Source organism: Phoca vitulina, unplaced genomic scaffold (assembly GCF_004348235.1).
Source record: "Phoca vitulina isolate PV1807 unplaced genomic scaffold, GSC_HSeal_1.0 scaffold12, whole genome shotgun sequence".
Lineage (NCBI taxonomy): Eukaryota > Metazoa > Chordata > Mammalia > Carnivora > Phocidae > Phoca > Phoca vitulina.
Genome location: NW_022589715.1, coordinates 23,889,768 through 23,912,111, shown reverse-complemented (window position 1 = coordinate 23,912,111; position 22,344 = coordinate 23,889,768). Strand labels below are relative to the sequence as shown.

Here is a 22,344-nt window from a genome sequence, read left to right as displayed (position 1 = left end):
CCCGCCCCGCCCCCCACCTTGGGGCAGGTGAGCGGCGGCCAATGGGCGAGCGCGGGGCAGGTGCCGGCTAACTCGCGCCTCGCAGCGCAGCGGCCGAGGCTGAGCTGGGCAGTGCTGGGAGGACCAGGGGCGGGGGTCTGTCCTGGCTGGACTCGGGAGGGAGGGGGCCGGGCTCAGCCCCCAGGCCGTAGAGGCAGCTCGCAGCATCGCACGGAACCCGCGCCAGTGCCCGCGCCCGGAGCTGCCCGCTCGGCCCCAGAGGCCGGCGCGCCTAGCTGCGCGCCGTGGCCCGACTCCGCGTTCGCTCGCTCTCACGCCCCTCGCCTCTCCGCGCCTGGCTCGCCGGCAGGGTCTGAGCGCGGGCGGGCGGGCGGGGGAGGTGAGGGGTGCTGGTGTGTGTGCATGTGCCTGGCTGGGTGCACACCCCGCACGGCGGCGGCGCCAGGACGCGGAGCGCTCCCCGGAGCCCGGCTGCCTCGCTCGGCTCTGGCGACCGCGACCATGTTCCAGCCCACAGCCAAGCGCGGCTTTACCATCGAGTCCTTGGTAGCCAAGGACGGCGGCACCGGCGGGGGCTCTGGCGGCGGGGGCGCCGGCTCCCATCCCCTGGCGGCGGCCGCCTCGGAGGAGCCACTCCGGCCCACGGCGCTCAATTACCCTCACCCCGGCGCGGCCGAGGCGGCCTTCGTGAGCGGCTTCCCCGCTGCCGCCGCCGCCGCCGCCGCCGCCGCGGGCGCCGGTCGCTCGCTATACGGTGGGCCCGAGCTTGTGTTCCCCGAGGCCATGAACCACCCCGCGCTGACCGTGCACCCGGCGCACCAGCTGGGCGCCTCCCCGCTGCAGCCCCCGCACTCCTTCTTCGGCGCCCAGCACCGGGACCCTCTGCACTTCTACCCCTGGGTCCTGCGGAACCGCTTCTTCGGCCACCGCTTCCAGGGTGAGTGCCCATGCTGTGCCCGCTTAGGCGGCCGGCCAGCGCCGGCGCTGCGGTGGCGCGGGGGAGGCTCGGGGGCGTGCGGGGCTGTTCAGAAGTTGTTGAAACAAGGCTGTGGGGTCCGCAGAGGCCGATTCCCAAACGGGGAAGAGCCGCGCCGGATCCATATGCGCTTCTGGGGCGTTGGGTTCGCTCCCAGAGAGCCAGGTTGGGACCGCCAGGCTTGCCCAGAAACGGTGCGGGTTCGGACGCCAAGCCCGGGCGCCTCCTTGGAGCCTCTCCTGATCCTCCCCGCGGCCTGCCAGAATCTCTCCGGGCTGAGCCAGTCCCAGCCCAGGGAGCGCAGCGCCCGCCGCCCCCTCCCTCTGCCCGGGCTGGACCTGGGACCCTACTTCGCTCGCACATCCACCACCAATTCCCAGATATCCGCCCTCGCTGGCGCGTCCGAGCAGGGCAAAGTCCACCCGCGTGCCCCGGGTCTGCGGAGAGAAGGGGCAGCAGGAAGGGCAAACTGGAGAGTTAATGTTCAGTGTGGAGTGCTCCACCGTCTTGGGGTGTTTCTCACCAACCTCGACCCGACTTCTTCAAGTCACAAGTGCCTCTCGGACCCAGGGCCGGGAAGGGTTGCAATAGCAACCGGCTTCCTTCGCCTTGCGCCTACCCGGCTGCTGCGGGACCGACGGCTGTCCTCCCAGGCAGGGGGCGGGGGCAGAGGGCTTATAAGGTCGTAGGCTAACCGAGCTCCCACGTCTTCACTGGGCAATAGGTTTGCTAATGAAGATCCCCCACTGGCCTTACAAATGCACACACATGTTTCAATTATCTGACTTTCCCGAAGGAAAGAGAGTTGCATTTGCTGGAGTTCGTTTTCTTCCTTGAATTTGTTAAAGTTTGTTTCTCTTTTCTTGTCTTTTTTTTTTTTTTAAGAGTGGCCTTAATTTATGCAGTAATTGCTTTAGTTTCCAGTTTTATTTTGTTAGTGTAGATGGGACTGGACCCCAGCCTTTTGAGGTTCCATAACTCAGAGCTAGGTAACCCGGCTTTTAGTGAAACAAATGAAAAAGATATGGTTAGAGCTTCGGCTGCCAACCTAATCTGAGGATAAACCGCGGTCTACACAGTCAAAGTAAACCAGATGCTTGGTACCATTATTTAGATAACAGAAGAAAAATGATCTTTTGAAGCTTTGGCTATAGCTACTGAGCTGTTTCACGGAAAGCCACTTTCCTGGTCCAATTTGTCAATTTGCTTAGTCCAATCTGACCAGCAGATACTGACCCAGCAGATCCCACAATATAAAAGACTGTAATTACTTGAACAAGAATTTTTGTGGGCAGACTTGTCTCCCCTGCGATTTCAAAGATTTGCCCAAATCATGGGGTGAGGGAGGGAGCCTATGGTGTCAGCCGCTTTGGGCATGAGACCTGTCAATTATAACCATTGTTTACTGCTATAAATGAATGAAGTTTTATTCAAAACTGAGTAAACCGCCTCGGTGCTCCTTGGGCCCAGCCCAGCCTGGGTCTCAAAACCTGGCACCCATGGGCCGATCTGAGAGTCTCGGCTATTTCTGAACCGTCGGGCCCGGGCAGTAGGGGGACCCGTGGTTAAGAGGCTGGTGCAGAGACAGGGGCTCTGAGGAGAGGGCAGAGCCGGTCCTAAGCCCTGTGGTGTCTGCTCATCCGGGGATGGCCTCCCCGGCGGCCCCGGCGGCGCCCTCGGCTTCGGACCCGGCGCCCCACGCCCTCCTCGCTGCTTTTCCCGCCTCTGGCCTCGTCCCCGCGGGCGCGGGCGCCGAGGGCCGGCGACACCTCGCGACAGATCCAGCTCCGGCTCTGAGCATTCCCAGCCAAGCGAGGCCAGATGAATTCTCCGAAAAAACCTTCTCAGAAATTGCCGCCGTTCCCTGAGCCATCAGTCCCGGCGGGCACGTTGTCGAGTTGCAAAAACGGTTGGATTTTTCTCTCAAGAACCGTGTCTGGACGCGGAGATGGAGCCATGTGTGGCCGCATTTTTGAACTCGGAAATCCGTTGGACACGGAAGGACTTTTCCGACCCTGAGACGTTTCGGCTTTGGGTCCGGTCTTCGTCGCCGGTGGGGGACGGTGCGCGCCCCGGCAGCTGTGAGCCTGGCGGTCCCAGCGGGACCTCGGGGCTGCGGGCCGAGCCGTCCCAGGCCCTCCGGCGCCGCGTTTTCTAGAGAACCGGGTCTCTGCGATGCTCATTTCAGCCCCGTTTTAATGCAAGAAACGAAACCCTACACGAACGAAAAGGAACATGTCTGCGCTCCGTGCGCAGCGCCCTCCGGCAGCGCGGGCCGGCGCGCGGGGAAGCGGCTTCTCCGCTGAGCGAGGCGGTGGAAGAGGAAGAGCCCACGCGGGAGGGTCTGGAGCAGGCGGCGGCATCCAGAAGCCGGTGGCCTTCGAGGCCTGAAAGGGAGGAGCCGGCGGAGACCGGGAGTTAGCCGCACTTCGGTGCCATTTCCCGGACTCAGGAACTTTCCAGACCGGGAACGGCGTCTGGAGGGGGCCCGCGAAGCCCCAACCCTCAGGGATCCGCGTTGGTAATGGGCCGGTGCTTCAAAGGGCGCCTTTGTTCCGGCAGGAGGTGGGGGAATGAGGTTATCTCCGCAGCTCGGCCGGCCTCGCCCACTCGTCGCCCCAGGCTCCTCCGCCCAGCCGGCCGGCCACGGCCTCTCCAGGAGGGAGTGCAGGGGCGAGCGCCCGCACTCCGGATCGCTAGCTCCCACCTCCCGCCACCTCAGTCCTGGGAGTCTCTACTGCCAGTGTTTGCCTTGAAAGGGCCTGCATCGCGAGGCTGGAGGAAAACGGGGTGGGGTTCAGTTCCTCCTGGCTCCCGGGAAGGCTAAGTCAGCCTCCTTCCACTTTCCCACCTCTCCTTGGCGGAAACGGACAATCCACTGCCCCAGGCGAGAACTACTGCATGGAAACAGGCCACACTGGCCCCAGCCCCAAGCTTGTTCCGCTCTTGTGGTCCAGTTAAGGGAAACTGAAGCTGTGGTAGGGATTGCCATAATGAGAGGGGCCCAGGAACATAGGCCCCCAAAGCATCACTCTGTCTTTACAGAAACGTAGAGCTATCGATCAGTTTGTCCGGATAGTTAGTTTTGCACTAAACCCCCTCTTTCTTACAGGAAAAAAGCCTTGCTTCTTTTGAAATCCTGTCTGTGATCACTTTTCAGTATCTTGAGTCATTTTCCTGCCCCTTGCTTCTTCGTGGTTGGGTCAGAAGGACCCCTATGTTTCTGCCCCTACATGTAGACATAGACTGAAGGATACATTCTATCTGCCCCAACAGGACATGACAGTAAACCAAGCAACTTAGCTTTTTCTAAAATAGCCAGACTTGAGGCAAAGGGATGTGTGTATGTCAGAAGGACAGAGTAAGCTTGTTGCTTCCATCCTCCAGTTTGGGTTTATAAAGACAAACACAGAGAACACCACGCAAGGGACCAACACATACTCTCAGAATTACAAAAGAGCCATTAAGTCATACACACCGAGGCAGACTGCAGTCCTGCTTTCTCAGCCACAGACTGTCCTTGACACCCCTGCACCCCGTTCACTCCCATCTACAGGGTCTCTCCAGGCTGCCACCTCACTTTTGACCAGCCTGGGCCAGTTGAGCTGCTGAGGCCAACCCTGTGAACTCTGGGATGAGCAAGGCCTTCTCCCTGTCCAGCTCACCTGTCCAGAGGAAAAACCACTGTGGGGACTTCACCCAGGCTCAGAACAATGCCGTTTTTTGAAGCAATTTAACATCAGCAAGAAGTGTCTGCTTCCCACCTACCTCTCCCACCTTTCTCTGGCCTATCATACTGGTACCCACCTAAGACTTTCTTATTCCTACTTGGATCAGGCTCCTCCTTTCATTCCTTCTTACCCCTCTCTGCCAGACACCTCCCCTGATCATCTATCCCCTCCACTACCAGCAGTTAAACTTCCTCCAGTCAGGCCTAACAGCCCTGGGCCTGCCTCCACCTTGAAGGGCTCACTGGGCAGAGTGTCCCCCTCTATCTCCCCAGGATGTGATGCCATTCCCTTTTGTAGCTGCACAGATCCAGCCACTTTTGAAACGGGAAAGTGATTGTCAGGGAACTTTACCTCCCCTCTGGTAACCTTTTTCCAGAGAAGACCCCAGCAATAAAGTTCACCTGTGTAAGCGTCCAAAGCCCAAGGACTTGGCAAAAGTAATGTCAGTCAGTTTCCACCAGCAGAGGGACATGAACAGTTACCTGGAGAGTTTTAGCAATAGCATCTCAATTATGTGCCCTTACTTCACTCACAGAGGTTATTTCCAGAGATGGAAGATGTCACTTGAGATCCAAACAATTGCCTTAAACAAAACAACAGGTCAAATTGGGTAAAACCAGTGGGCCATTTCTGAAGAAATTAATTGGATCAGTCAATCTCAACAGCTAACTGTGTGAAAACATTCCTTCTAGGGCTCTTCCTTGTCAGTGGGTCAGGGGTACTGATACGTGCCACTGCATGAGAATCCACGGGTGATGTCAGGGCCTGTTTCACATCTGAGAGCATGTGTAACCAAGCCAGAGATTGTGTGAAGGCCTAGTGGGGGGAAGGGGGTATTGAGCGTGGGGCTGTGGGTGGAAGTTTATTTTGGCTTTTGTAGTTCCTGACCTCACCACCCGGGCCTTGTCCAACCCAGTGTCAACCCCTCCTCCTGCATGTAGGAGCTGAGTTCCCATGATGGCCAACATTTGCCAAGGGACAATCACACTCTTTGAAAATCCTGTATGGTAGATGGGAGAAAAAGACAGTAGGGAGGCTGGAGCATATATTTACACACGCCCATGCAGAAACCAATATATCTATATCTATATATATTAGAGAGAAAGATGACATCTAGATATTTATACACGTGTTTCTTCAGCACGGGACTATTCAGGGATGAAGCAAGGCCTTTTCCCACCAGAGAACAGTAGAAGTCTCCTGGGGGGAGTGGGCTTTACCTGAAGGCCTGGGGGAGAGAGGCGGGGAGGGGGGAGGAAGAAGCCTAACCTTGGACCTTCAGGTGTTGCCTGGACACTGACGTAGCAGCTGGCCTATTTTTACCACTTGCAAGGTAGAGCCTGGGCCTGTTGGCAGGAATTTTCAAAGGGCTAGCAGCCTGAGCATTTTTAGCTGCACGGGTGGTTTAAACAGGTGTGAAAAGAGAGTGCCTTGGGTCCCTTCTAGTTCCTGAAAATGTTTGGCATGAGGGTGCTTAGCAGCCTCACTGTTCCCCTTACCACCTTCCTGACACTCAGCTCTGTCCCTACTCTTGTTGAGGGAGATAGGACGGGGTCAGGGGACAAAGAGAGCTAAGGGACTTTTCCCACCTCCCGGCCTCGTCCGCTGCTCCAGGCGCTGTGGATTTGGGCCGGCTGGCGCCTCGCTAGGCCTGGGCCCTCCTCCTGGCCCAAAGAGTGATCCGCTGCTCGGCTCCTCCAGGCCTCCGGCGACCGACGGGGTAGCTCTGGAGCCCTAGGGAAGTATTGGGGGAGGCAAGAGGAGTGGACTTAAGGAACGGGTGGCACAAGGGAAAGGGGAGAAGTGGGGGCGGGAGTCCAGGATTGGAGAGGGTAACGGAGCGCCGAGGGCGTTTGCGAGCGGGGCCAGAGGGCCGGGCTTGGCCGGCTCCCGCGGGCGGCCCGGCGGCCGGGCTGCGGCTCACCGCGCGCCCCTTCTCTCTGTCTGTACCTGCTGTGTTGCCGTCGGCGGCGCGGCCGCAGCGAGCGACGTGCCCCAGGACGGGCTGCTGCTGCACGGCCCCTTCGCGCGCAAGCCCAAGCGGATCCGCACGGCCTTCTCGCCCTCGCAGCTCCTGCGGCTGGAGCGCGCCTTCGAGAAGAACCACTACGTGGTGGGCGCCGAGCGGAAGCAACTGGCCGGCAGCCTCAGCCTCTCGGAGACGCAGGTAAAAATCACCCGGCCGGCGCGCGCTCGGCCCGCGAGCCCAGGTGGAGGTGGGGGCGGGCAGGTGCAGAGGGGCCCAGTCTCACGCCCCCGCCTTCCCCGGAGCCCTGTCCCACCCGGTTCCACAAGCCACCCTCCCCGCCCCCCCGCGGCCCTCCTGCAAAGCCCGCTCGAGAGCCCCTTCCCACCCGCTGCGTTTGGCCTCGCGGAGGCCGCAGGACTTCCGTCAAGCTCTAAGGACCCACCAGGAGGTTGGAAGCAAACCACAACCCAGCCTGCTCTCAAAGGCCATGGGAGGTGCCAGGTTCTCAGGAGGAGGCAGGGCGTGGAGCCCCACGCCGCAGTCACTCCCGAGCTGTCCCAGTGTCCACCGGAGCCGTCTCAGCCCTGTGGTGGCGGCCGCTCTTCTCCCGCCACTCTTCGGGGGTGCTCACGGCTCTGCGGGAGGCCCGGGCCTTTCCCCGCCCCGGCTTTGCGGCTGTTCATGGGCAGAGTTGGCGGGGGCCTGGCTGCCCACCAGCGGATGTGGTGTGGGGAGAAAGCCCTCGTGTCGTCAGGCTATGAACATCAGAAGCAGAGGAATTAGCCAGGCAGGGGCCAGCCCTGCTTGGGGTCCGAGGGTGGCGCTGATCTCTGCGCAGGCAGGCTGGTAGGGCTCTGGAAACTGGTGTTTGGGGCGCGCAGACCTGTGAGGCACCTGGGAATGGTGGGAAAGTAGATGCGGGGACTCAGGGACTGTGTTCACACGCTTGAAGGGCTGTTGAGTTGGGGAGGGAACGAACTCTACTGGCGTTGGAGAGGTTTTGACCTGGGTGAAATTACAGTAACCACGTAGTATTTTTGTAATTGATAATTAAGAAAAGAAAATTTTAAAGAACTAGATTGGAGTTATAGGGAGGCAGATTTGGGTTTATTGTAAAGACTGCCATAAATAATTGCTGCCTGGAAACACCACCTAAGCTCTTGGTCCCTGGGAGTAGCCGCCGTGCTGTAGGGGCTGGTTGCTGCCCTGGAGGCCGATTTCCGTGTCTGGATGGGCCTGGGGAGACCTTCTTCCCTTAAGTCCCTCACAGCTCCCAGATGTGCAGATGAGGGGGGTCTGCTCGCCGCCCAGCGGCTCCCGCCCCGCCGGCTTTTTATCACCCTCTCCCCTTTCTTGCTGCTCTGGCCCCTACTACCTGCCATCCTAGTCCCGTGAGGAAGCGTCTGGGGGGAAGGGGGCAGCCTGGGGTCTCCGGGGATTAGTGAAGATAGGAAGGGGGCCCAGTGGGGGAGTCCAGACCCTAAGTGCCTCCCCAGCTCCCCCGGCAGACATCACTCGCTGGTCCTCGCGTCCTATTTTGGTTTCTATTGTCAAGACGTCTTATCTGTCCGATGCCCCATTTAATCACATATTGCTCTCCTCTCCACTGTAGAACCCATGCTTTTTGGGCTGTTCTAACTGCAGAGATAAAGCTTACAAAACAACAGAGTTAATTTTTTAAATGTTTTAAAGAAATACATGCTAAAAAAAACAAGTTAATAAAATAATACCCCTTCCCTCCTGGCAAACAGTGTTTTAAAATTGTTGTCTAAAACAAGGTGTCAATTTAAGAATGGTGTTTATAGTTAACATCATTTAAAAAGTATTAGGTATTAAATTTTAATTGCAGAAGTGTAAGAAAACAAGATGGTTTATAATCCTCCCACCCACAGATTTAACACTTGTTGAAATAATATTGTTTTTTAAACTTTCAATTTTTTAGCTCAGTGAGAGCATTTTTAATTAAGTTTCTTTCAAACCGAATCTAGCTGCCTATGTGCTCCCAACAATGCCAGTTAGTAAATGTAATGATTGTTTCCTTCATTTTATTATGTTTCAAACATATTTAAAACAAAACCAGATAGAATAATATGGTATATCCAGCTCAACTATCAAAACTCATGTCTAATCTTGTTCTATCTATAGATGAGCTGGTTTTAGCATATGGAACAAAAAAAAAAAACAATAGAACTATGGGAGGTTTGAGCCTGAGAAACCATCCTGAGGCTCATCTTTTCAGGTGAGGACTCTGAGATAGAGAGATGGACTGGGCAGAGCTCCCTAGGCAAGCAGATTGGATTTCATTATCTGCCTCCTTGCTAATTAACTGTGTGACCTTGTGTGAGTTACTCAACCTCTCTGAGCTCTGATTTTCTCATCTGGAAAATAGGTTGTTTAAGGATTAAAGGTACCCAATAGGAACTCAAATAATATTAATTCTCATCCCCAGTCCTTCCCTTCCCTCTGTTTAAAGTAGTATATATATCAAGTTAGTGTTACAGTAAGCCCCTAACCTGGGAATCCTGACTTAGTCTAGTGTTTCTTCTGCCATATCTGGTCTCCTTCATCATCATAGCTGTCTTTCTGTCCCTCTTGTAACTTACTATTTAGACTTAGGCTATCTAATTAATTATCCCTCTTTCAGTATTTACTGGGCAAGCCTACCTGTCATTTCCAACTATTGGTTATTTGTCAGGCGTCCATCTCTACCATCAGTCCCCTACCATCTATTTCTACTGTCAGTATCTACATTTGTCTCTCGGAGCTCTCCAATCCATCCTGCACAGATAGCTGTTTTATATCTAGCCACGTACTTCTGTCTGATCTCATTAAACTGCCTCTCCAAAGCTGGTTAACTTATATTTCCTATTTTCTATTAATTACGGTCTTCTTCTCCCTAACAATAGTTCTCAATTACCCAACTGCTGATTATTTCCTTATCCTCTATTCTGTTTTATCTTCTCTATATCTACCATCCATCTCAAGTCTCCATCTCTATAGATCTAGGTAGCTACTGACAGCATATTCATAAGCCTGCTAGTGCTTGCTTATCAGTCATCAGCTCTACCTTTGTCTTCTTTGTGGGCCTACATTGCTGTATCTGTAAGATTTGATGAAATGAACTCCGTGGTTCTTCCCAGCTCCGAGTTTCTGGCTCATCTATATTCTACTTCTCTGTGTTTCTATATGATGCTTCCTCCAAGTTCTCAGAGCTCATAATACATCTCCCATATATCATAATACACATAGGACTTTGCTGCTGTGAAATTATCTACCGTGTCCAAATGTCACTCTGTAGACTGGCTAGATGGATCTCGCAAGAAAATCTTAAAATACAGATTCCCAGGCCCCATTCAGGAGATTCTCTTAGGAGTTCCAGGATAGGATCCAGGAAGTGTTTTTAAAACAGCTCTCTGGGTGATTCTGATGAACAACAGGCGAGCTTTGGGAGCCAGAGGTCAAGCCTTCCTGTTTCTCTCTATACCCTAGGGTCCAGCTCAGTGACGAGCAAGGAGTCGATGCTCCATAAACATGTATTGAATGAATAGGCAAATTTCTTTTGATTGTACACATATCCATGTGTTAACTTTATCAATCATTTCCCTTGCTTTCTGTAGTCACTGACCCCTCCCTTTCCCTCTGTTTTCTATTTTTCGCTTGCACTTTATTTTAGATGATCCAGTTTTATCCACCAGTTCATGGATAAAACTCCTGGTAGGGTTAAGGAAATTAGTGTTTGGGTCTTAATCCAGGGCCCAGGGGTCTCTGTATGCTCAAAGCTTTAGTATGGAGTGTTGGCAGTGGGCAACCCAAACTTCTTTGTTGGGGCAGGTTAGTATGTTTGGTTGAGAGTTGAGTATTTATGCTGGGATGGCCACCGGTCAATCCAGGAAGTGGAGGGAGTAGTCCCGGGAAAGGGCTAGTTCTCCTTTCTGGCTCTGATTACTTGCTCCTCACCGCTATGGTGCAGCCTCAGAGTCTGACCCGGATGAGTGGATGATGCCCATCTAAGCTTCAGTCCTGGTGGGGCAGACCCGGATTTGGGTCAGATCAGAGCTGTGAGTGGAAGTGAATGTGTGTGTGTGTGTGTGTGTGTGTGTGTGTGTGTGTGAGTAATGGGTGTGTGTAACATGTGTGTACTACAGTGTGGGGCACGTACAGGCAGTGTGATTCATGCCCAAAGGTCAGGTGATATCATATATGCACACGGCGTAGAACGCAGCCCGGGTGCTTCTGCGCATGCGTGGGGGTGGCACATTAGTGTTAGGGGGAATGAGAGAAAGCCTTTGGTTGCTCCAGGCTGATCAACTGGTCAGTGTTTCCAGCTGCCCCTCCTGCTCTGAACAGTTTAGCAGGTGTTTCTTCACCTTCTCTGGCTTTGAGTTCATTTGAGCTGTGAGGGAAAGGGGTGTGGAAATGGAGTCCTTAGCCTTGGAGATTCCTCCTTTAGTGATGGGGGCAAAATGTAAAGTGTGCACACTTGCAGAATATGCACAACGAGTGACTGGAGTCTCCTTGAAGTCACAGCTGTGGGCTGAGGGAAGTGAGGGGAGACCTGCACGGGTGCAAGTTTCCCAGAAGACCTCAGGCCCAGAAGGCTTGGAGGGATGCATAGGATTCTAGGTTGGTGGGAAGGAAGGGGAGGGTTTGAAGTAGGTGGATTAAGACGGAGCAGGAGGTGTCGAGTCTGGCCACCGTCTTGGGGCCCAAGAACAGGTGGGGAGGTCTTAGAAGGAAGGAGTGTATGGTAACCTGCCTATGGGTATTTCCCCCCAGGGGCATTGGTAAGGAGACTTCTTGGGGTCCATTCCTGCTCTGAAAAACTCTGCTTTTTAAGGGATGGATGAGAAGGAGATATCCAAATGACTTGAATTTTAAGGAAAGGTCAAGAGGCCTTTGTTACTAGCTCGCTGTCGGTTCTGAGATGGACTCATCTCTTCTCCAAGTCTTGGCTCTTCTCCAAGAATTTCTGCATCACTCAAGTTCCAGAGTCCAGTGGGAAGCAGGACAGGGCAGGGGAGGTAAGGAGACTGGAGTGGGTCCCTAGGGCCTAGTCCTGAAGAGGCAGATGACTCTGTGATGTCTCTCTGAGAGTGAGGGCAAGCATCCAGGATGGTCTGGCAGAGGAGGAGACAAGAAGGCTTAGGATGAGTTGGGCTATAGTTGATGGGGAGTCAGAGGTGGCCTCAGTTTGGTGGGTCTAGGATGGCATTGGGCTTGACCCTGAGAGTAGGAGGAGCTCATATGATCAAATAATAAGAAATGGATCCCTAGCAGAGGGGGGTATTACCTTGATAGGGTATTTGAACTCCTTGAGGACAAGTATTCTCCTGAAAGTATGCAGGCAGGAGCTCCAGACTCTTCCATTTGGGATGGGCTAAAGTTGGGGACCAGTGGAAATGAAGGGATCCAAATCTGGGTCATTCAAATAGCAGGTTATTCAAAAGTAAAGTCTGAAATAATTGGCTGGAGCTGTAGTTTGGTTGTGTGTTAGTACCTTTGTCCATTCATTTGCCCATTAATACATGCACACCTTCATTAATGTATACATACATCAGTCAGTCCTCTAATGCATTAATGCGTACATGCATTCATTCATTCATCCACAGCACCTTCCTCATCCTGTTTGATTCATGCTGACCCTTGCGCCTCCCAACAATAGGTCTCCCTCCCTGCCCCAGATTCTCCCTAGAAGTGGTTAATCCAATCCACAACATGGAGGATTAAGAATTGACCCTGTTGGAGAAGTGTCCCCTGAACTATGCCTAAAATCTCTCCAGCAATTGCACTTCCCAAACCCCTTTCCTGATTAGACCTCGATCCCTCCATCGTTGATTTTCTTGGGCTCTCCAGTTCTGGCCTAGGCACCTCTTAACCAATAGCACAGTGCCAGGAACTTCACCTGTGCCCAGCTTGCTGAACAGACTGGAACGTGCCCACTGGGACTCCAGCGTAGAGTACTACACTGCTCTGGTTCTCCAGGTTCCCACGGCCTGATGAGGAGACAGAGGTTCGAGCAGGTACATGAACCCACTGCTCGGGTCACTGTTGCTGAGACAGGGAAAACTAAGGAAGCACAGACAGGCAGTGGGGCAGGTCCAGCCCAGGAACATCTGAGCAGGATTCTGAAGGCTAAATAAGAGTACTCCAGGTGGGGTAACTCAGGCAAAAGTGGAGAATCTTGGAAGGATCTGGCTTCTCGGAAGCGGAAAAACTGAGACATTCAGTGAAGCGGGGACTTGGGAGGCCACAAGGAACCTCTCTCCAAACCCAGAGGAGACACAGATGGGGGACGGGTTCCTTCAGCCAATATCCCAACTGTGCCTTCGCGGGCTAGTGTGCGGGTATGGTGGGGAGGCAGGTGCAGAATAAAGACCGCCTCGCAAAGCTAGCTCCCACAGAGCTGGGAGCCACACTGCATGACCTGGTTCCTTTCTAGGGCCTCTGTCCTCCAGGGAAAGGGCTCTGGGGTGACCCCAGATTGCCTTGCTGGGTTACAGAGGTGATGGGGGTGTCACTCTTGCCTCCTACTACACTCAGAGCCCAATTCTTTTTCTTTTTTCTAAGTAAAAAATAACTATTAATTGTTATCAGTAATGCAGTAAAGAAAAGACAGAAAAGTGGAAAGAAGAAAGAAAGGTCACCCCACACGTTAAATACATTTCCTTCTAGTCTTTTTTCCCCATGCATAGATTTTGTTTTCCCATGGTTGTGATCACACTGTGCCCAAACTGCATCCTGCCCTTTTCACTGATATCATTAAGTCATAAGCATCCCCCTGTTATTACAGTCTTTGTAAACAGCATCTGGTCATTCAGCCTAAGGCTGTTGACAAGATAGCCAGTCTGCTTAGGGAGACAGTTTACATCCCTGTTTCTAGAAAGCTGCCTCCTTGACCCTGGTTGTTTTTATGGAGAAAATATTCAGGATCACCTTTCATTTGGGTGTGCCAGGAAAGCTGGCCCTTGCCTGAAAACATAAGCTGTGCCTGGAACTCCACCACTGATAACTTTCCTTCTTCGGGCCAGTGCTGTGGGGCAGGGTAGCAGGCTGGGTCCATCCCACTATAGAGAAGTCTCCTTCCTGAAAGGAGACTTGGAGTGTGTGTGAGAGGGAGAAGGTGCAGCGGAGGGCCAGCTGTCCTGGTGTTGCCCAGAGCTTCCCCGGATTGCCCCATCACTAGGCTGGGCACGCTTAGGCCTCGGCCAGCCCCTTGGGCTCTCAAGAATGCTGCTCCAGCCCTGCATCCAGGCCTGAGTCACGCACATGCCTTGCATAGGCGCTCACCCACCTACTGGCTGGCATAGTGTCAGTGGGCTCTAGGATAGGGGGCCGGTGCCGGGCAGGGGCCAGACGTGGTTGTGCTGAGAACCACCCAGAGCCCAGCCCACCCTGTACCCAAGGAAAGATGGTTATGGGATCTAGAAGTTTTGCACCCAGAGTATCTACTGTTTTCCTTTGTCTGTCTGAGGTGAGACATGCAGGCGATGGGTTTGCACCCTGCCTTAGAGATGAGGGAAGAAGATCCTCCTCTTACACCATCCACTGAGGCCACGTGCCTCATTTCTTCCTGTCCCTGGATGGCTGCCCCCACCCCCATCCAGTGCTCTAAAATTAAGGGCAGGGCAGACCCTGGGGAGGAGGTGCTATTAGGGGAAGCCTTGGCTTGGGTGGGCTCCATGAAGCGGACAGGGGGTGGTGTCTGGGAAGGCGAAGGTAGAGCGCCCTGGGCACGGAAGTGCTCCCAGGGCCCTGATGCCCGGCCTGCTTTTGGCCGCCACTGCCTAGCTTTATGGCTACGGCCTGTGCCTTTCCGCCATGCTCAGGGCCTAGCAGCTGCACTAAGGGTTGTCTTCTGAGGACTGCCCCTGGCCCCACCCAGGGTTCAAGGATCTTCCCGCAGCAGTCACTGAGGCTGCCAAAACCAAAGTGCTCACCGTCATTCCACACACACAACTTCCCACTCACCACTGGCAAGGACACCAGGGGTCACCCAGCAGCAGCCGACAGCACCTACTGGCTTTGCAAATGAGCTGTCGTTTTCAGGAAACCATCCATGTCTCGTAACCCTGCCATCTCTGCGTCACCTGCCCCAGGGACCCTCTGGAGCAAAAGCCCAGGAGGTGCCCTGGAGCTGCAAGGCCCCCAGAAAACATCTCTCCTACAGATGAAGGACTTAAGCCCAGAGCAGGGAAGGAACTTAGCAAAGGATCAGCACCCAGGCCCATTTTTACCAACTCTGAGGATGGGAGGGATGGCCTGGCTCTGCAAGACCAAGTAAAGAACTGCAAGGTCAGGAGGAGCTGACAGATGAGTGAGGCTTCCTCCACAGTCCTTGAGCACTAAGTCTAGTTAGGGAGCTGGGATAGCCCTCCTCGATCATGCATAAGAGGATGTTAAAGGCTGTATCCTGGACACGGAGCAAATGCTGGGGGAGGCAGGAGAAGCGAGGGGTGATGAAAGATACGGCTAAATCTGGGGAGGCTTCCTGGAGGAGGTGAGCTTAGCATTGTTGACCTGTCCCTCCAAGCCCCCACCACCCATCACAGAAGACAGTTGTCCGCTTTTGAACCCTCCCCTTGTCAGGACTCTCACTGCCTGACACAGAAGCAGGGAGCCCTCTCTGTTTAAAGAGGAGCTCACTTCTGTACCCTGCGATTTCTCCTATGGAACCTGTTCCCATATCTGGATGGGCTGTAGAGGCCAGCACTTTGGGGGCAGGAAGTTTAGAGCACTGCTCCAGGTGGGGCTGCAGACACCCCTCTGTCTGAGGAGGAGGAGGCCTCACTGGTGGGTTTCAGACTACCCTGAGTAGCTGCCCCCTGAGGGACCAGCCTTCCCACCTGCCCAGCTCAACCTCTGATGTGGGATGGGGGGATTTCCACCTGCCCACAGGGTCCCCTGGAGAAAAACTGACTGACCTGGACGGTGTGTGAGTTGGAACCTTGAGTGGCGAGGGTCTGTGACCCTAGGAATGCTTTGGCTGTCCTGGGCACTGCTCTTCATGTGGGGGGTTATGTAGCCATGTCCCCTCTGCCTCTTTGTGCTGCAAAGAGCATAGGGTGGCCGGGGGTGGGGGGCACATGAGACCCACAGGGTGCTCATCAGGACTCATGCGATGGCTTTTCATACGTTCGCCTAAAAATACTGTTTACCTCCACCTCGTGAAGGAGAGATTATTATCTCTTCTCTAGAAGGCGGCAGGGACCCAGGTCTGCTGGGCTCCTGAGCCTGGATGCCTCCCCTCTACTGTGCTTTGCCTACAGGATGCTCGGCAGCTCCGTGATGGCTCCCTTTCCTCTGTGAGAGGGACTGGAAGATGGCCCCTCTTGGCCCTCACTCTGCCCTCTCCCTGCCCCACCTCATTCACATCTGGAAGAGTAGTCTTTCAGACCCAGCAGGTGGCGCGTGGCCAGAGGAGAGGCCCCTGGCCTTGGTTTCCCCATCTGGCTCCCAGCTCAGCCTGGGTGCTGAGACCCCAGTAGCTGCTCTGGGGGCCTCCTGGGTGTTTCTTACTTCTGCCCCTCCCTCCCCGGCCCAGGTGAAGGTGTGGTTCCAGAACCGGAGGACAAAGTACAAGCGGCAGAAGCTGGAAGAAGAGGGGCCTGAGTCCGAGCAGAAGAAGAAGGGCTCCCACCACATCAACCGGTGGCGCATCGCCACGAAGCAGGCCAACGGGGAGGACATCGATGTCACCTCCAATGACTAGGGTGGGCAGCCACGGATCCACGAGGGCAGAGCATCTGCTCGCTGCTGGCCAGGACCCCGGGTGGGCCCTGCTGGACTCTGGCCGCTCCCCCGCCAGGCTTCGGGGAGGCCTCGAGTCACGGCCCCACAGGGCTCGGAGCCTGGGGCCACCACTGACAGAGGGACAAGAAATGGGCTGGCTGAGGCCTGGGACTCCTCCACCTTTTCCTCAGAGAGCCCGCCTGCGTGGGCAGGCCGCCGGCCACAGCCACTCTCCACTTCTCTTATCTCCTGCGTTTCTGTTTTAATTTATTTTCCAGGCACCCGCTGTAGTTCTTAGTGATCCCCCTGTATCTCCCTTCCCTATGGGAATAATAAAAGTCTCTCTCTTAATGACATGGGCATCCAGCTCCACCCCCGGAGCCTGTGAGCCCCGGGGTGGGGGGGGTGGATTCCGGCTCTGGGGACCAGAGGGGACTGGCAGAGCAAGCTTGTACAGCGCCTGGGAGCCTGGGGTAGGGCCTGGGAGACTCAACTCATTAACTTTTCTCCTCTGTTGGTGGTCCAACCTGGTCTCTAGCTCCAGCTCTAGAGCAAGGGAAACTGAGGCTAGACATGGGGAAGGACCACCCTGTGTCTTAAGGGAGGCTATCTATGCTCTGGTCTTTCCAAGCTTATTGAGCGGTGGGAAACGCCCATGTGGGTTAGGGGAGAGACAGAACATGCCCACTTCTGCATGCTGAGAGACTCTGGTGGCTCCTCCAATTGAGGAGAAACTAGAAGAAAAAGGGAGTATTGGGAGCTGGGGGCAGAGCACCAATCACAGAAGTTGACTATCCCAGCCCCAGGTCCTGGCCCCACCGGGATGCTCATCCATCCCCGGAGAACCCCCCCGTGCAGATGAAAGCTTCCAAGTTGGGGTGTAAGGCTGAGCCTACAACCGGTCCCCAAGGACGCAGGGCCTCTAGCCAGGAAAGAATAACAAGGCAGGCCTCGACTGAGCTCTTCAGTTCATCTGCCCTTCTGCTCATCCACTTGCCTCTCCTGCTGTCACACATCAAGGTTTCCTTCATCCTTAAAAAGCAAGACCTGTCTTCCTAACAACCTTTCCCTTACAACGTCCAGACCTGTCTCCACTTCTTCACCTGCCATGTGCTCCCCAACCCTCTCACCAATCACCAATTACCACCACCCATGGGGGCCAAACTCAGCTGCCGCCTATTTGGCTTTACCTACAGCCCGCTCTTCTGGCCATTCCTTCCTTGACTCCAGCACCCCCTCCGCCTTTACTCCGGTGCCTCTGACACCATCACCTGCCTCTCCGAGTCCTCCCGTCTTGTCCTTGCCTCGTCGCCCCTGTCCACTGCAGGGCCAGCCCTTGCGCCTCCTGCCTCTTCACTGTGCCCTCCACCTGGGGCTTCACATCCATGTGCAGGACTTCTCCTGGCGCCCTGGCCTCCCTGCAGGTGACCTCTGCCGAGCTGCAGACCCCCCGAGCCCGCCGCCCACATCTGCTGCACTCCAGGCCCCCCGGCACCTCAAACCCAACACGTTCACAGCTGACTCATCTCCCCACCTGTTCTCCTCCAGGATTGCCCACCTCAGCAAACGGCCAAGATTTCTTCTACCTTGGGAAGCAGTGTACATGGCTCCTTGGGGGTGGGGAGGGGAGGGAAGGGAAGGAGTGGTAGGTTAATAAGGTGTGGATGTCAGAGATGAGGCCCCTCCATACTGTGGCTAGGGTTCTCTTCCTTGAGCCCACACAGGACTGTGTCACACTCATCCTAAGCCCCCCACTCTACCCCCACTTCTTTCCCAGCCTTGGCCTCTCCTACCTCACTCCTGGTGCCCTCTGCTTCAGTCTCGCCCATGTCATCCCTGAGCCCCTGTGAGCCATGGGTTTTGCCTGTGCTGTGCCTTTACTCATGTTTCTCTTGGCTCCTGGAATGTGCTGGGGGCTTGATCCATGTTGACGTCAATGTTGAAGACTTGCCTGGGGCACATGCAGGGATCCAAGCACAGAAGGTCCTTTTGCTGGGACCGTCAGCATCTCACTTGGGTCCGGTCAATGCTAGAAACCAAAGGGCTTTCTCCCATCCCAATGGCCCTCCTCACCCCATCAACCAGGAAACACATTCCCCACATCTTGAAAGTCCTAACCTCCAAGCGCATTGTCTCACCGCCAAGCAGGTGGATAACCTCTGGGGAGCGCGTACACACAAGTGGGCTGAGGTGGAGGAGGGGAGGCGTCCTTCTGGCACCGGTGGGGCAGAGGAACGGGTGAGCTGTTCCTCTCAAGAGTCTCACTTGGGGGGGGGGGAGGGGGCGCAGGAGGATCCCAGCAGAGTAGCCCCTGTCATCCAGATAAAGAGCTGGAAAGGACCCAAGGAAACCTGCCAGTCTTCCTAGGCCAGGCCTGCGTGGGGCGGGGCGGGAGTCCCCACCGCACTCCCATCCACCCCCCCGTGTTGTGCCTCTCCCTGCAGACGGTAAATATTGGTGTTGTGACTTCATTAATAAAGGCTTCTGTGAGCCTGAAAAACATGGAATCAGGATGAACTATTTTCTGAGCTGCCGGCTTGCCAGGTTTGCTAATTTGGGAGTTTTTGGGCCCTCTCCAGGGAACAAACCAAAGTTTCTCTCAAAGAGACACAGATGCAGCCGGGAAGGGGAGAAGAAGCTGAGGAATGATGCTCCCGTCCCTCCCTCGACTGCTCCTTCCTCTTGGAGATCAGGGCCCTGCAGGTGGACAGGTGGACAGGGGCTGCTTGGCCAGGCGTTCCCCAAATGAGCCCGGCGAGGTCATGTCCCCCCCAGCTGGGCTGGCCTCCCAGGCCCTGCAGAGTCAGACGGCTGCGGTACTGATGACAAGAGACAACCCCACGCTGCATGTGGCTTCAGTGGAGGGAACACGGGGCAGCTGTTCTTAACTCCCGTGGCCCAAGCCATGTGCCTCAGCTTCGGGGAATGATCTTTACGCTCCTCTCGTCCATGGAACTTTCCGAGATTAGTCCCCACAGCTCTGTAGCTGCATGGCTTGTGATCTTAGCATCTCTGCTCTTGGTTTTCACCAACTCCTCCTCAGGGGCGCTGTGACTGCTTCCCATGGGGCTCCACGGAACCCGTGCCCAGTGAACTGGGTTCCGCCCAGGAGGGAGCCAGGCGGGGGCCGGCAGGCCTCTGCTGGAGCCCCTGCTCCCGGGCAGCCATGCAGGGGGAGGGGCAGGGAGGCCAGCAGGCTGAGTGGTGCAGGCCCAGCCAGCTTTCCTGTCAGACAGGCGCTGCCAATGCGGAGCCAGACATCGGGAACAGGTTTAACCAATTACCCGAGCGCCCCATCTGCTGTCTGGGGTGTGTGTGAGGGTGAGTGCATGTGAGGGTGTCTGGGAGTGTCTGGGAGGGCTGTGGGCGTGTGCGCGCGACTGTGACTGTGTGGGTGTGTGTGGGCGTGCGGCGGGGCACGTGGGCGGGGTGTGCTGCCTGTCCCCGTCATACCCCCTCATTTGTCAGACTGTGGCCACCAGCTTAGGGTCTTCCTGTCTCCCCAAGACCTGGGGGTCTCCATGAACAACCCACCCAGCGCCCCAGACCCCCATTCCCCACTCCCCTCCTCACCACTCTCACCCCCAGGGCTTACGAGAGCCCGGAATCACGCCTTCTTTCAAATCGCACATTCAGATGTCTTCTCCTATCAGACCACACGTTCTTCCCGCTCACTCACTCGATTTCCTTCTACATCCGCGCTTTGACCTCCTCACAGGCTGCTCCTGGCCACAGGCCCCTCCATTGTCTCTCCCACATCCCCTGGTCCCACTGCTCCTTGGTTGCACCTGCCTGGCAAAATCACAAACTTGCTCGAACCTGTTTCCCCATCTGCCCTTGCAGCTGAGTCTGTGAGGACATCAGGCAAGCGTGCTGGATGGCACCCCTTGAAGTCCAAGGTCCCAGCCTCGGTTTAGATTGATAAATCCACTCCTGTTCTCCACAGGGGATGTCTCAAACGGTCACCCTTCTCCCCAAACCTCTTTCCCTGCTTACCCGCAACAGAAAACCTTATTTCCATCTCCAGAGGGAAATGAGAAGCTCTGGAAGAGAACACCTTCGTTATCAACCGGGGGCCAGGAAGAAAGAGATAGTCTCTTCAAATGGGGCAGTCTGAGGAGGGTTGGATAAAGGAACAATTCACAAATTTGGGGACCCCAAGAAGAGATGTTGTAGTGCCCCAAGCTAACGACAGTGGCCCACAGCCCTGGGGCCTGAAGAGGCAGGAGCAGTCACCAGAACCTAAGAGGACAGATGGATGGAGATGGCCCCAGACAGGAGCTGTGGCCTTCAGTAGCAGGGGGCCCAAGGAGGCAGGGGAGGCCAGGGGAATGAATCCCCCAGTGTCACTCTCTTCAAATCCTTCACTGGGGACTCCCAATCACAGGAGCCAGATGGCAAGTCCATACGAGTCAGCCTCCCGGGACAGAGAGCGGGTAGAGAATGGTGCAGAGTGGATCTGGGGGGGCCAGGCAAGCTAGCCTCTCACCCCCCCAACCTCCTACCCTCAAACCCACATCACCTCTGTCCTGTTACCCCGAGACCCTCCTCTCCTTCTGGCCCGCCCCTCTCCTCTCCGGGGACCTCACTTCTCTTTCCTGCCTCCCCAGGCTCCTCCCTCTCACCCGTTACTGTCCACATGCCCGAGTCTTCCTTCTGACACCTTCTGCTAGCCCCACATGGTGCTGCAGCCATCATCAGGTCTCAACGCCCAGCTCACAACCCAATTTCTTGGAAATTCTTTGTTTTACAAGTTAAGGTACACGGGCGGCCAGTCGGAGTCCTACTAACTTCCCAGCCCGTGGACATCTGGCTTTCGCCTGACCACATTCCACTGAGACTATTCTCTCCAGGTCCTTCCAGGGGACATGCTGTGTGTCCATCTTCCTCACCTCCCAGCACCTGTTCAGTATGTGGACAACCTCCCCTACTGGAAGCATCCTCGTCTCTTGTCTACCCCGTTCTCCTCACCTTCCTCTTACCCCCGGCATTAATGTGCTGGGGCTGTCAGGACAAACACCACAGACGGGGCAGCTTAAGCGACAGGGATTTATTTTCTCACAGTTCCGGAGGCTAGACGTCCGAGCTCAAAGTGCCAGCAGGGCTGATCTCTCCTGAAGCTTCTCTTCGTGGCTTGAAGGTGGCTGTCTTCACGTTCAGACGGTGTTTCCTCTCTATGGATGTCTGTGTCCAAATTTCCACTTCTTATACAGTGACCAGTCATACTGGATGAGGACCCGCCCTCATGAGCTTGTTTTACCTTAATGACCTCTTTAAAGACCCTGCCTCCGGATACAGTTGCATTCTGAGGTCCTGGGGGTTGGGACTTCAACATTTGAATTTAGGGGGACACAGTTCAGCCCATAACACCCTTCTTGTGGCGGAGCTTCTTAGCAGCCTCCTGTCTCTGGCCAGGCCTCAGAGGTGGGGGCTCCTCGAGGTTCCATCCCAGGTCTCCCTCTTCTCACCCCACGGACTCCCCCTGGGTGGTTGCTGCCGTTCCTTTAGCTCCAGGTGCTCTCAATAAATGGATAACATGCCAAGCTACGTATCTAGTTCCCACCCGCCTCCTGAGCTCCCGACAAGCACACCCAATCGTCCCCTGACATCATGACTTGGGTCTCTCCCAGGAACCTCTAATAACCTGTAAAACAGAATGCATTACCTTCTCTGTAGCTTTGTTCTTCCTTTTCTGTCCCTTAGCTCTGAGAGCTAAGCTGCCCAAGCCAGGAATCTGGGGCCATCTCTGATTTCTCTTTGCCACCTCTCCACCATCAATCACCAGTCCTAATCTCTTCATTCTCTCCATCCCCATTTCACCACCTGGTCTAGGCTCCGTCTTCCCCCACCTTGACTCTCTCCTGGTCTCCCCAGCAGTCTTGCCTGTGTCCACGATACACTCTACTCTGCTGCCAGATGAATCTACTTCCCTACTTAAA

At 55.3% G+C, this 22,344-nt stretch overlaps 1 protein-coding gene across 1 annotated transcript; it reads left to right on the top strand.

The window, feature by feature from the left end:
- EMX1 (empty spiracles homeobox 1) lies at positions 1-19,676 on the top strand. Its single transcript, XM_032410711.1, has 3 exons — positions 1-937; positions 6,690-6,874; positions 16,218-19,676. The coding sequence occupies exons 1-3, from the start codon at positions 403-405 to the stop codon at positions 16,383-16,385; spliced, it is 888 nt and encodes a 295-aa protein (XP_032266602.1). The 5' UTR covers positions 1-402; the 3' UTR covers positions 16,386-19,676.
- Positions 19,677-22,344: the final 2,668 nt, after the last annotated feature.